This window comes from Heterocephalus glaber, unplaced genomic scaffold (genome assembly GCF_053883595.1).
Source record: "Heterocephalus glaber isolate CG9 unplaced genomic scaffold, H.glaber_assembly_v1.0 deba00001662, whole genome shotgun sequence".
Taxonomy (NCBI): Eukaryota; Metazoa; Chordata; class Mammalia; order Rodentia; family Bathyergidae; genus Heterocephalus; species Heterocephalus glaber.
Window position 1 is genome coordinate 284,529 of NW_028258403.1, and position 15,451 is coordinate 299,979.

Below are 15,451 nucleotides of genomic sequence, written 5' to 3' on the forward strand. Positions count from 1 at the left end.
ACAAAGTGTCACAAATCTGTAGATAAATATATCAATCATACCTTACTAAGGAAAGTTACATTTTAGAGTTGCAATTAGTCTTATTTTCATATTTTATGAACACTTTATTTAATCTTAAAGATTTTCCTCAGCACATCTTTCATCTCTTTGTTCCTCAAGCTATATATTACAGGGTTGCATAGAGGTGTTACCACAGAATAAAACAAGGTAATGTTCTTTTGCATCTTCACTGTGCGTCCTGATTCAGGACCAACATATATCACCATAATAGAGCCATAAAATAGGATAACAACCACTAAATGAGAAACACAAGTCAAGAAAGCCTTGTGCTTGCTCGCTGCTGAAGGCATCTGCACCACAGCAAACATTACCAGAGCATAAGAACAAATGATAAAGATGAAAGTACCAATCATGAAGAAAGCATTGAAAGAAAAATAAATGAACTGGGTAACGGTGTCCTTAGAACAGGACAGCATCATCAGTGGGACAGGATCACATACAAAATGGTTAATAATATTTGGGCCACAGTAGGGTAGCTATGAAATGAAAACAAATGGAGTTAGAAAGAGGATGAACCCACACAACCATCCGAACACAATGAGGCCAGTGCAGAACTGTCTGGTCTTGATGCGTTGATAATGCAGAGGGTGGTAGATGGCGAGGTACCTGTCAAAGGCCATGATGCAAAGGTAGAAGGCTTCATCACACCCAAAGGAGAAGAAAAAGTAGAATTGTGCAAAACAACTCACAAAGGAGATGGATTTGGTTGTAGAGAGTAAGTTGGCCAACAAGTTGGGTACAGTTGTAGTGATGTAGCAAATTTCCAGGAGAGAGAAATTCTCCAGGAAGATGTACATGGGCATGTGAAGGTGCCGGTCTGATTGCACAGCACAGTGGCTGTGTTCCCCATGAGAGTCAGAGTGGAGGCTACTGAGAAGAGCCCAAAACAGAGGAGCTGCCTTTCTGGACTTGAGGGGAAGCCCAGGAGGGTGAAGTGGGTTACAGAGTTTGTGTTTTCTTTCTTGGACACATTTATTGTTGTAGAAGACATGGAGATGACAGGGGTTATTGCAATTTAATGTAGAATGTTGAGTTTTTCTGGAACATAAAATTTATTATTAAATTCATATGATAATAAATAATCTAGCTGTTGCCTAAGCTGCAAAACTGTGGTATGTTTGAGCCAGCCTTGAACAAATGACATTATTTTAGTAAGTCACAAATATTAAAAGAAGAGAAAAATAAATTGGAGGCAATTTTCCTTGATAAGAACTGTGCACTAGATACTAGAAATGCAAACTTTTGTGATTGTGCTGATTCATCAATTAAAAATACTCAGTCTCCCCTTTCGTCTATTTGTCTGTATTATTAATCTTGTATTACTTTTCTGAGTAGGTGGAATTATTACAACAGATTTGTGAATATTTTATAATTTCTTTATTATTTAAAGCAAGTAATAATGACATATTGTCAAGATATTTTAAAGGACTCTGTCTCAATATACTGTCTGAATGTGGCACAAATTAATATTTACCTTTGAGTCAATTCAAGCTAGTCATGGTGTTTTAAAGTGGTAGTGAAAAAAATTGTCACTTAAAAATATATGCTCTTTTATTCTTTTATGCTATGTCTTGTATCCATATTAATATTCAGTATAAAAAAAGCTTTCTTTCCTTTTTAGGTAGATCACAATATACAATGTACAGAATGCTTTAAGGAAGATTCCTGTACTTTCGTCTCAAAATTGCTCTGGATATATGTTTTGATCCACTTCCATGTACATATGTGAGCTAGCTGCGCTTGCCAGTTAACCTGTGGGAGAGCAGCTGGTCTGAGATTCTGTGGTCAACTTCATTTGTATTCCACTTGTTAGCCACGATTATATCAGCTGTAGGAAAAAATTAAAGGTTGATAAGCTTTATAGTTGTGAGGATTTTCGTAGTTTTTTTTCACTGCCTTTCCCCACATATTTCTTTTCCCTTCAATTAGACAATCCTTTGCTTTTTATGTCTCACTGTGATGAGTCATTTAGTCTTTCTCATATGGAAAAATTGGAAACATTTACTTCTCCCTCTCTCTAGTTACTTCCAGGCCACATCATAATTACTGAATCAAAATTTAATTCTGGATGGGCATGGTGGTGCATGCCTATAGTCCCAGCATTCAGGAGGTGGGAGGCCTGCATAAGGTCACAAGTTCAAGACTGATGTGGGCAACACAGGAAGACCCTGTCTTAAATTAATAAACCAAACTCCTCCAATTTTGTTTCCTTATAAGTTTATTCTAATTTATTATATTAGACAATGTTATTAAGAGTATTTTAATTTTAATGTAACAATTTGTATTACATTAGACACAATTTGTATTACATTAGATATTAATAAGGAAAATATAAAAAACACTCTTCTTTTACAAAAAAAATTCATGATACGATAACTTGAGAATAGCAATGGTTAATATACTGTGTATCATGATTTTAAAAGAATGACCAAAATGTTACTCAGAATGCAGGTCGTGACAAAAAAAAAAAGATTCTCTCTTACAAAGAACAAACAAAAGGACAAAAATTTTCTTGATTGCATCATGTAGTGTAAGTGCCAGAGAAACGGCTGTGAATATGATAGATCTGGACTTCTTAGAGTTTATAACTATGAGGCTAAGAGGAAAATTTTAATATGTTTTTGTTGAATTTCTACTTGTTTTTCACTTCTGGAAATATCTTTGCACTTTATAACAAATATTCAATAAATCAAGAAATATTTTTCAAGCTAAGAATCTATGATCTTGAGGCAGAGAAATCCTTGACGTATTTGTTTATAGGAAGGCAATATCAATATTTTTCTGGTCACTTTATACATACATGACTGACTTTCACTTGAAGTCCATTGTTTATGGGCTCTCACTGCCCTTGAGCCTGTATAAAAATGAATGTAGCAAATGAAGCCTGATGAATCCTTGGGTCTATGGGTTGTTTCAAGTTAGTCCATTATATGTTTTTAAGGAAATAATTTTCTCAGTTACGGAAGTCTTTTGGAGAGTCAGGGAGAGTTATTCCCCTAATATCCTGTTTTAATAATTTATATATCAATGGATTATCTTTTTATGCTATAGCTATTCTTGTGTTTACTCAGAATCCTCTTAACTATTTCAGTTAATTTGATTTTTTAGAGAAGTGTCATTTCACATTATCATTAATACTTACCTTTCTTGTTTCAGATTAATTCCTGGGGATAATACTTGTCAAATATCATAGTTTAGAGCAAATCCTGTGCATTGAAGGTCAGCAACACATCTATCTGTAATACTTTTGTTATTTAAGAAAACCGTATAACACCATTACATATAACCAAACAATACTTAATCTAATGGAACCAAAAAGAAATGTCTAAGTTTGGAAGGAAGATAGCTTGGAAAGAGAAATCTGCCCTACTCACTCTCCAGGCAACAAAATTCACCCAATTTAATAAAATTTTTAGCTAAATATTTATCTGTTAATATACATCCTTTCTTAAAATCGTGAGCCTCTTTATATGTATGCCAATTACTCATGTTTTAAAAGGAAATGAGAAGTGAAAAATATTCCTCAGAACTCACGGAAACAAGAAATTTAAATCCACATTTTTAGGCTTAGTTTTTTTTGCCAGCTTTATTCTAATGAATTATTTTTAGTTTTGTCAGACATGAAGAAAATTAAGTTGATTAATAGAGTAACTTTTGCAAAAGACTGAGTGCAGGTGGCTCACGTGTTAAAATGTTTTCATTCACTCTTTGGATGTGGGTGAGAAGATCTGAGATGGGAGAGAAAATATTACTCCATAGAGCAGTAGACAAATGAAGGACTTCCAAGACACTGAATTATTGAATTTATAATCATTCATGGGTTGCAAAAAGAGAACCCTAAGAGAAAATATTTTTTCCCACTTCAAGGTACATGTTAGTGGACAAGTGCAAGTCCAGATAAAGGATATATATATTTTCTGGCATCATGGCCTTTTGAGATTTGGAGCTCTCAGTGATTTAATTGTGTTTCTTCAAGAAAGGAGACCATTTCTGAATTTCATTTACAATCAAACACCAAATCTTGCTATTCCCTGAAGAATAGTAAGATATAAAAGTAAACTCTGTCTCTTTTTTCTTCTCTAATATCCATGCATTATAAAAGCCTCCTGGGTAATAGCTAAGTAGTAGAAGAGTTTGCCATAAAAGGTAAATTAGGAAGCTCTATTAGATTCTCCATATCTATTTTGAAGAAGAAGAGGAAGAGGAAGAGGAAGAAGAAGAAGAAGAAGAAGAAGAAGAAGAAGAAGAAGAAGAAGAAGAAGAAGAAGAAGAAGAAGAAGAAGAAGGGGAAGAGGAAGAAGAAATCATTCATTGTACTTATGTAGGGTTTTTTGTGGGTTTTTTTTTTGTGTGTGTGTGTATGTTTGTGTACTGGGGATTGAACTCAGGACCTTGAGCTTGCAAGGCAGGCATGGTGCCACTGGTACTTGCATAGTTTGTTCGAAATATTTGAGTTGCAATTTATGTAGAACATAAAGAATTGGCAGTGAAAGAAATTTAATTGGCATTTAGTTATTCTACAAATATTTATTAAATGCCTTACCAAGTACCAAACACTAGTTCAGATCCTTGTGACATTACAGAAAATAACCCACAAATTCTTGCTTTCACATTACTTATATTATACTGCAGAGAAAAAATAAATAACCTAAATAAAATAATTATATAATATATTAAAATTAATATGGAAGAAAATGGAAAATGGCGTGTGGAGGGAATGTTTGAATGGGAGCTTATGACTTTAGATAGAAGGATTACAAAAGCCACATAGAGAATGTAATATTTAAGCAGTGCCTTGAACTGAGAGAACAAATCACGGCTATCTAGAGGCGTTATATTACTGACGAAAGCAACCATCAATCATAGGAAGAAGATACAGAGGAAAGTATAACATGTTGGAGAAATAGGAAGTGGGCCAGTGTGGCTATTGAAGGTAAACAATGGATAAAGTAGTAAAACACTGTCAGAGGGATAATAGGGGAGAATCATTAGTTTAAGACATTTGTACAGGTTTTATGATAAGGTATTTTAAAGACTTTGCTTCAGCTCTAAGACAGGGCCAGTGGTGGTATCTGAGCAGAAAATAAATTGATCTAGCTAGTTTTTCTTTTTAAGCTTTAAAATGTTATACCTAAAAGCACACATATTCTAATTATACAGTTCCCCAAATTATCAAAACTCCACACATGCCCTTAACCACTCCCTTGGAAAAGTAATAGAACATTTTCTAGTATTCAATAAACCTTGCTGTGTCCATTCCAAATACTCTCTTTCCCCAAAGTAACCACCATTATGTCAATTTGCCTGTTTTTGAAATAGGCGTAAACTCAGGTACTACATGTATTTAATCTTGAATCTTCTCCTCATACTTACATATGTACATTTATCTGTGTTCTTTCACATAACTGTAGTTTATTGACTCTCATTCCTGTGTAATACTCCTTTGAATGGATATGCCACAAGCCTCCACCCTTAGATATTTGCATTATATCTAGCTTTTGGCTGCTATGAATAGTGCTTCTGTGGGTAATATTATTCATATCTTTAGGTATATGCTTATAAGAATTTATATTGCGTGTATATGAAATTACTAGTACTTAGAGAATGTATGCATTCGATTTTCTCTTTTTTGTTTAAATTCTTTTATTGGTACATTTTAGGTATACAGTATGTTTACATTTATCACTGGGTGCTTGTACCTGTACACGATGTATCTTGGTTCTTATTTTTTCCCCATTACCTGTGCGCTCTTCACCCCTCTGCCCTTCCCTATTTACATAGACTTCGTTTCCATTTTTTTTCTTTTCTTATAATTTTTCCTTTCCATTCTTTCATTTCCCCATCTCCTCCCACCACCCCTATCCCTTTGCACCTTTTCCTATTTCAAAGTATCAGTTCTAATGGATAATATCAGAGAGTATTTAAAAAATGGTTACTCAAATGTACACTTTCATGAGTAATACATGACTACCATTGCTCTACATCTCTTTCCAGTTTGTGTTATGTCAGTTTTTGAAAACAAAAACACTTGAGAAAAATGTGGTAGTATTGTTGCAGCTTTAATTTGCACTCCTTTTATAACCAAAGGGATTGAATGCATTTTCTCATATTTTTGGCAATTTAGATAAACTTTTTCCAGAAATGGTTTTTCACAGATCTTGCTCATTGTTTTTTACTGAGGATGTGTTATTATTTTAAAGTTTTAAAAATGTGTATGGGGGCTTCATCTCCTCCGCTCTTGAAGATGTGGTTATCTCTGCTTACAACCTGGTTGCCTTGTGACATGCAGGTGCTGGCAGGTCTGTAGCAAAGATCCTAGGGCACTTTACAAGCTAGGAAATGTTATCTATGAGGTAGAAATTTCAGGATGGCTAAATAGAGGGACCAAGCACTCATCTTCACAAAGAAGAATCAAAGAAACAGGTGTGAAGTTGAATTTTGAGGTGAGGTATACCTCAAACAGAACCCTAGAAACAAGCAAGAGAGAGACTGGAATTTTGTAAGGTTCAGAGACATAAAGCAGTAACATAGTAAGAGAAACAAAATGTCCCGGATCTGTCATTCCAGCTCCACAGCCAGGGGAGTGAGAGTCTTTTGCACTTGGGCAGGGCTAAGAGTGAAAGAGAGTTCCCCACCAAAAAACTCTATCAATGAAGAGACTGACAATCTTAGCACTGAAAAGTTTCACAATTGTCACAGGATTGCAGCTTACTTAGATAAGTAAACTGAAATCTTCACAGTAATCATGTTTTGGAAAAAGAGTTCACACCATCTCCCAGCAATAGCCAGGGGTACTATAGGCAGGAACCATCTTAAAAAGGGACTAATTGTCTGAAATTAGACTGCTCTAGGGGTCAGACACCCATGTAGAGTCCCATCTATTGCATGCCACAGATATTCCATCCACTACATTGGTTCAGTGGGCAACTACCTTGTAAAGCTAACTTGGCTCAGCAGTGACTGACTCAAACCTGCTGGGTGCTTTGCACTGTAGGGGATGAGTATTGTGACAAAGAGGAGAGTGGAAGACATTGTCTTGCAAAACCAGAAAACAAGGAAGTTTGCCCTCTGAGACCAGGGCCATGGCCAGTCACATGTGGATTCATGCCTGTGCCAGGACTGAAAGCAGCCTTCCAGGTGTTCCCATTCTTCCTTCCATTGCCCTGTATACAGGTGCCTGGTACTAACAAGATGGGGAAGCAACCCCATGTTTCCACTGCGGCCCCCAACAGGAGCATGCTGAGGGGCTCTTGAGCAATAATGAGTATCGAACTGTCACCCTATCCCTAGAGCATTTGGCCAAAGGAGGTTGGAGAGAACTTTTGCCTGACACTAGGCATGTCCCACTCCTGCTTGCTCTTAGAAGCACTTCAGCTAAAGGAGTCAATAAGAAAAAAAGTACCAGCTGTCACCCTATTCCTGGGAATACACAGTCAAAGGAGGTGTTTTGCTGGCTTTGACCATATCCAGCTCTAACTTGCTCCCTGGTGAACACTAAAGCTGAAAGAGCAGCAGAAAAGTTCCTTTGGTCATCCTGACCCTAGGCATGTTGGCTGGGGGAATGTGAGGCCCTGCTCCTGGACAGGCACTCCCACTGCAACATCAGTAAGGAACACCACAATTCTTACTGTCACCACACTTTTGTGGTTCCACAGGCCACCCTTGTGCCTTGCCTCACCATGCACTGCTGTCAGGAATGAGTGTGAACACCACAGAGGATATCTGTGGTTCCTGCCATCATCTCTCTCATGAAGCTCCTGAGCCCACATCAGATTGGTTTGAGAACAAGTGCTTGATGCCCTTCACCACTACTAGTTCAGACAGGGTCTGAGACACAAGTGACTGAGCCAGTATCAACAGTGCCTGAGGAAACTCCTGTCACACAAGTTTAGTCAATATTCTCATTTGTAGGAGTAGCCACATATGGGATCCTACACACTCTATCATCTATACCACACTTGCCTGAACTTTTGAGTATTCCCATTCTGCCTGACCTGCAACTCTGATATAATATACGCCATGCCCGAAGTCACTAGTAATAGCCAAAGAAGCTACAAGGAGACCACATATCTCCTTGGTGTTGAAGTGGAAATGAAGGCAACACTGCATAACAAACTGAACCCCAAGACTCATCCTTAGGAAAAAGCCACTTAGTAAGAAGGCCAGCCCATGAAAGGGATGAGATATTTGATTCACCAAATGTGCAAATCTCAACATAGTAACACAAGAAATATGACAAAAAACAACATAATGTTATACCTTCAAGTGATCATCTCTCTAGATTCCAAGAAGTTGAACTGGATGAAATGTCTGATAAAGAACTCAAAATAATGGTTATAAAATACAATAGGGAGAGAGAATGAAATCTAAATAAACAAATGAAATTTGAAAGAAAATGCAGGATATAAATATAAAAGTAAGCAGAAATATAAGTTTTTGAAAAAAATCTTGGAGATAAAACTTAATTATTCAAAAAAATTCAGTGAAAGTCTCAACACCAGACTACATAAAGGAAAAGGAAGAATGTTTGACCTTGTAAAAAAGATCTGAAATGTCCTAATGTGGACCAAAAAAATGGATGAAGAGAGTATTCAAGATCTTTGGGACACCATTAGGCTAACAAACATCCTCATCACTGGAATGTGTGAAGGTGAGATAAAGGTTAAGGACATAGAGAAAATGTTCAATGAAATAACGGCACAAAACTTTCCCAATCTTGGGGAAGATGTGGGCATCCATGTACAAGAAGCCTATAGAACCCCATAGAGACATGGATGCTATTCTATAAAATTTCCCAGAGATAAACATCTGCCACTAAATTGAGATGACAATGACAGTCCAAATAGTGACTCAGACAAACCCAGCTTGGTAAGTAAACATATTTATTATGGGATATTAACAGAGTGGTGGATATCTCATAGGCCACAGTACTAATAAATTCACTAACGCCCCCGTGATGAGCTATTGATTTTATATAACTAACTAAAAAAGCAAAAAGCAATCCCATTCATAATAGCCACACAAATAAAATATGTAGTAATAAAATTAACTGAGGAAATTATAGACATCTGCAATGATAATTGGAAAACACTGATGGAAAATTGAAGAAAGCATTAAAAGATGGAAAAACCTCCCATGTTCATGTATTAGAGTAATTAATATTGTTGAAATTAATATTATTAAAATATTGTTAAAATTAAAGTTAAAATATTAACAAAGACTTTCCAAGATCAGTAAAAGCTGAAGGAATTCATGGCTACCAGACAAACATGACAGATGCTTAAAGAAGTCTGACATTCAGGAATGAAAGAATGGTAACTACCATCATGATAGCATATAAAGGTATAAAACCCACTAGAAACATAGATACACAAAATATAAATAGAAAGGAGTCAAACATTATTGGTAACAATAAACCGTCAAACCACAAAGATAAAGAGAGCAAGAAATGAACAATCTACCATATCATGCAGCTATCCCATGCCTGGCCAAAGGAAATTAAATCAGTATACCAAAGAGATACTTGGATGCCCATGTTTATCATGGCATTGCCCATAATAACTAAGATATAGAATAAGCCTACATGTCCATTCGTGATGAATGGGCAAAGAAAATGTAGTACATATATAGACAAAGCAGTATTATTCAATCATAAAGAAGAAAGAAATCCCACCATTTGCAGGAAAATGGATGGAACTGGAGGATATTATGTTAAGTGAAGTAAGCTACCCAAAGACTGTATATTTTGTCTCATAAGTGGAAACTAAAAATAGTCAGCCTAAAAGTAGAGTAGGACTAGCAACTGGGAAGGATGTCAGGGGTGATGGAGGTCAAGGGTAGAAAAAGAGTGGTTGGATATCATAAATGCACACTGAGTCCAGGTATGGAAATAGCACATTGATTCCCACTAATATTTAGAAGTAATATGCGTTAATGGAAAAAAATTGCATGTTGAATATATCTTTTTAGTTATATATATATATTACATATATTTTCTCATATATATATATATATATGTTTTGTTTGTTTGTTTGTTTTTTTGTACTGGGAATCGAACTTGGGACCTTTCGCTTGCGAGGAAGACACTGGAACCACTGAGCTAAATCCTCGGCCCAACTCCTATATAGTTTAAAGAACAGAATTTCTAGGCTGTTCACTTTATCAAGTCAGTTGTTTTTAAACTTTTTTTGCTTATTTCAAAGACATAAAAACATTTTACTTTATTACTTAGGAAGTTGAAAATCTCATCTTCTACATTTGAGATCTGCAAACCTCCTGAGTTTAATTTCTGCGTGTTGTGTGAAGTAGTGGTCAAAATTCACTTTTTCATGTGGAAATCCATTTGACCCACCACATTTGTTTGAAGAGAAAACCTGTCACTTTATCACTGCTGTGCAGCTTTTAATTATAAATTAAATCTACATTATATATGAATTGATTTCTGGATTCTCTTTGATACTATGTGGCTTTTTCTATTTATTATGCTACTGGTAGCATATTCTCTTAATTATTGTAGATTTATTGTAAGTCTTGGTGTCTAGTAATAAGAGATAACATTGTGCCAATAGAAAACAGCGAATCAGTTTAAGTAACTAGATCACTTTAGGTATTTTCTCATTTTTGAAAGAATGTATTTAATTTTATTGTTACAAAATAATGTGTTCATTATCTTGAAAAAATGAATAGCAGAAAACTATAAGATTAAAATCATCCATAGTGCTTTTTATAATGACATTTCTATTTTACATTTCTAGTCTTCTCTTTTTGTCTTCACATGAGATATATTAGATATATCTGCAATTATTTTCAAAATTGGAACTATAGTGCATGTCAGTTGTCAATATTTTTGTTTGATATTATATGTTGAGTCTTTTCCCATGCATAGCATTAAATATTCTCGAAGCATGATTCTTAATAGTTTCATAGCACTAAATATTTTTGAAGCATGAATATTTTGGGTGCATGATACTCTATTTTTTTATCAATCTCCTTTATCATTCTGCTTGGGGGCACTTATAATTTCTTGCAAAGTTTCTGGAAACCCAAAATACTCTTGGAAATAGATCATATATGTAATTTATAAAAATATTTATCTTCTTTTTGCCTGCTTTAACTTTGTAGCAAGTTGTCATTTGTTAGAAGTTAATGGAAGGCAATAGAGCACTGTACTGTGAGTCAGAGAGACAGACACTAGATCCAAATTTTATTATACATGAACTATCATAGGATTGTAAATCACCTACCTTTATGTATTTAGATTCCTCAGTGTCAATAGAAGAAAAACAATTGTTCTCACTTATTTGATGCCTTTTTGTAAGAACTTCAAGCATTAGAAAAACTAAATGTTTGAACCCCTGGTGAACACAAACATGGTTTCAAACTCACTTCAGAGCACTGAGAAATAGCTTGTTTCTTTTCCCATTATTCTGGAATAATAAAACTTTTTACTAAACAGGTGAACACACTGCTTCTAACAGAACCAGAACGAATCTATTCTGAAAAATATTCATGGGACTCTAGTATTGTTTTCATATATTCTTTTAAAAATATTATCTTAGTTTATTAATACTTGTGTGTACTACATATTGTTTACATTTCTTGTGAGAAGGTGGTACATGTACAAAACACATCAAAATTCCTTTTTCATCTCTTTCCCTTCCTTCCCTCCCTCCTCCACCCATTTCTTGATCCCCTTCCTTTACACATTTTCAGTACATAATGTTTGCACTCTTTGTGTACAGCTGGTACATGTATTCTTTTTTTGAGGCCTTGTCAAAGGACTGGGAACAGTATCAGAATTGTTTTTTGAACTGAATGTCTTATTTCCAGTGTTTTCAAATATGCTTCCCACAGGGATTAAGTATCCTCATATATGTCATTTTTAGTGCCAAAAGGAGGCTTGAAGTAAGAATTGCTTACAAAAACCCCTTCTTGGATGGCTAAATCACTCAAAGCCTTTAATCTTCTCTTTCTCGTCCCACTTTCCTTAGCCTTCTCCGAAGTTGCTCACAGAAAGAATTCCACTCCACCTTCTCTTGATGTAAATCAAAATAGTCCTCCTTCTGGAGCCACCGGGTGAGACGGTGATAGCTGTGTAGTTTCTGCCTATCTATAGGCTCTACAAACGGCAGCAGTAGGCAGCCTGTCCCGAGCCTGGCCACCAAATGGTAGGTGGCAAGCCTTAACTCCAGATTGCACCAGGTACTTTTCAGGGCCTGACAGCTGAGCACACAGAGAATAGCTCTGCTAGTTTCTATGCTGGCAACTATGGCATCCATTCTGTCCTGCCCAAGGCCAAAGTCTCTTGCTGGCAGACATAGCCTCAAGCCCTCACCTGTCGGAGGAGGCTTCTCCAGGGCAGGAACCAGTTCTTCCAGTACCCAGGGTTGGTCCTGCTCACAATAGGATATAAAGACATCATAATAGAATTGCCTTCTGGGGCCACTCCCACATAATTTCCACCACCAGGCCTGAAAATGATTCCAGAGGTGGTGAAGCCAGTACCACTTGGGACAGCCAAGCAGTGCAAGGATGGACATCAGGAATACAAGAGTGAAGCTGGCAAGAAGGCCCTGAAACTCGGGATCATGTGTGCAGTGATCAGAAAAGAAGGAGAGCAGTGGAGCCTTGGAGTAGTCAGAAGCATTTGCCATGCAGATGGATTTCTCCAGCCCATACACAAAGTTGTTGGGAGCCCACCCAAGAGCTTTCACACTGGCAGGTGAAGGTGACATTTGAGAAATAAACATATTGTGGCATCTGGGGGATTAGCTCTTGAAGGCTACTGTCCAACCCTAGGGTCAATTCAGAGTTGAACAGCAGCAACCGGAGGTGACCCAAGTCCTTGAAGGTGGACATAGAGAGGTTCCAAAGATTCAGGTGGCTCAAAGCCAACACCTGTAATTGAGGCACTTCCTGCAGAAGTGTCTCCAGCTTCACTGAACCAAACTCAGAGAGGAAGTTTAGGTCCCCCAGCTCCAGCACTTGAAGCCTGGCCATGCCAAACAGACACATGTTCTCCATGTCCCCATTATCAGACCAGAAGTGCAAGTGCTCTAGGAGAGGAAGCTGTGGAAAAAATTTCTGGGGCCTATGGCTTGAGAAAATGTAGGGACTGACACCTCTCAGAGTGAGGTGACGCAGGGAAGGGAAATAAACTGTAGCATTGCTTGGATGCAATAGCACAAAGGAAGTTTGCAAGGTAAGATTCTCCAAGAACAAAAATGGTTGTTCATTGTGGACTATGAATTCGACCCACGTTGTTGCCCATACCTCCAAGCTGAGCAGTGCGGGGGGCCAGGGAGGGTAAATCTGCAGCTCAAGAAGAGAGCCCAGCTGCAGATAGCTCAGCTTGTGGGGACCCTGGAACTGTTTGCCTGGGATATACTCTAAATAGGTGCCCAGGAGGTTCAGTGAAGTGAGGGCAGGAAGAGAGGACAGCCATCCTGGATTTAGAATCTTAATTTGGTTCCAACTCAGGTCTAGTGTCTTTAGCCACCTGAGTCCCTCTAGGCTTCCATTGGTTAAGTTGGAGAGGTTGTTGCGACCCAGCCAGAGTTCCGGAAGTTGAGGAAGAAAAGAGAAGACCCCATACGGCAGATTACAGAATTCATTGTAGGACAGATCGAGCACTCTCAGGTTTGTACTAACCAGCCCATCTGGGAGGACCAAGGTTGAGCCCAGATTATTCATGGACAGGTTGAGCCTCTGAAGCTGGGGAAGGGCACTCAGGAACCCGATGGGAAGTGATTGCAGGTCATTATCATGAAGACTGAGGAGTTCCAGGGAGTAGCAACTTGCAAGATCTGCATCCTCTATCTTTTGGATTTGATTCCTCCCAAGGTCAAGGGCACGAAGTGCAAAGTACCCTGCCACACTCCCAGGCAGCTTTGTCACACCTGTACCCACAAGAGAGAGGAAGTCCAGATGGAGCAGCCCTGAGCCTAGGAGGCCTAATAAACTTAACGGGGTGCTATCCAATCTTAGAGAATGCATCTGGAGGCCATCCAGGGATCTGATACCTCCCTGGCTCAGCTGCAGGTTGGATGACAAATCCAGCACCTCCAAAAATGATACCAATGGTCTGGGGCTGGCTGTAGGAGAGAAACCATGCAGAAGATTTGGGAAGAGCCCCTTCAGTTCCTGCAGCTTGGTCAAACAGCTGTGTCTCAGGGTCAGACAAGTAAGGCTGATTGGCAGCTGGATGTCCTAACTATAATTTAAGCAGTAGCCTTGAAAGGAAAGGCTATTAAGTAATATGAGGGGCTCCAGAGCATCTGGAGGGAGAAATAGATTCAGGCAACAGGGAGCATGATGTTCAAAGTAAAGGTATTGCAGCTGGTCCAATCCTTCAAAGGCCTTAGAGGCAACCTTGAGATTGCCCAACTGCAGCCTCAGAAGCCGTAGGGAGGGGAAGTCACCAAAGGCATTGGCTGGAAGGACAGGAACTATTCCTTGGAGGCAAAGCACTTCTCTATCCCGGGGCACTGCTCTCAGGGTCTGAGCTACATCTTTAACATTGGAGCATGATGCAAAAAGGTGCAGTCGTGGGGCCAAGGAACAGAATGGGATGTAGTAGGAGAGGTTAGCCAGTAGGGAGCTGTCTGCGATGGTGCAATCAGGTGTAGTCCATGCCCAGCTTACTAAGCCATGGCTCACGAAGGCCAACAGTAAGAGAGGCAGGAGAGCAGAGAACAGAGGTTTTTCCATCCTTGGTACTGCTTCTAGGAAAAGAGAGAAAAGAGTAAGAGTGTCAAATCTTACACTAATGGACAATCCCATCCCAGGGCTTCTGATATACATAACATCTGTAGGATTTCTCAGACATATTGGAGAAACAGCTCTGTGATTGTGATAGTAATGAGACATTTGACTGAATAGGGGACTCAAGTTATATTCACTCACAATTGGCTCCATGTGGATAGAGAGCTAGGGGAGACAGAAACAGAGAAGGCAGAGAGAAGGCCCAGATATTCTTAGCTTATAGTAAATTCCGGGAGAGAAACAATGTTTCCCAATCTTCATGTTGGGGATAGATAGCTTAGATTCTTAAGTTCTTTGGAGGCAGCAAATTTACTTGTCTTATCTCCTAGCCTCTGGCTTCCCCCGAAGAGAGGCAAGGTCTCTATATAGGGACAAATCTTTTGCTTTCTTTTCTATCAATTCCACTAACTGCTCTTCCACTTTGTCCACAAAACTCCCCTGGCACAAGAGCAGAGCAGTGTATTTACCTTTGTGCAGAAGAAAAGTATGTCGGTGGAGACAGAGTTGATGTATTTCAGAAAAGATTTCTTATCTTCTCCTGCAGCACAGCAGTCAAGACCTTCTCTCCTGTGACTCTTCCACCATGGGCCCAGCTCTGTTGTGTATGAGTGTGACACTCCTGTTATTA

At 38.2% G+C, this 15,451-nt stretch overlaps 1 protein-coding gene across 1 annotated transcript; it reads right to left on the reverse strand.

The window, feature by feature from the left end:
* Positions 1–11,572: 11,572 nt before the first annotated feature.
* Positions 11,573–14,787, reverse strand: LOC101724631 (toll-like receptor 11). The gene is given in 2 exon segments (XM_013065679.3): positions 11,573–12,759; positions 12,761–14,787. Coding segments are annotated over 2 exon segments (2,751 nt in total). The 5' UTR covers positions 14,770–14,787; the 3' UTR covers positions 11,573–12,017.
* Positions 14,788–15,451: the final 664 nt, after the last annotated feature.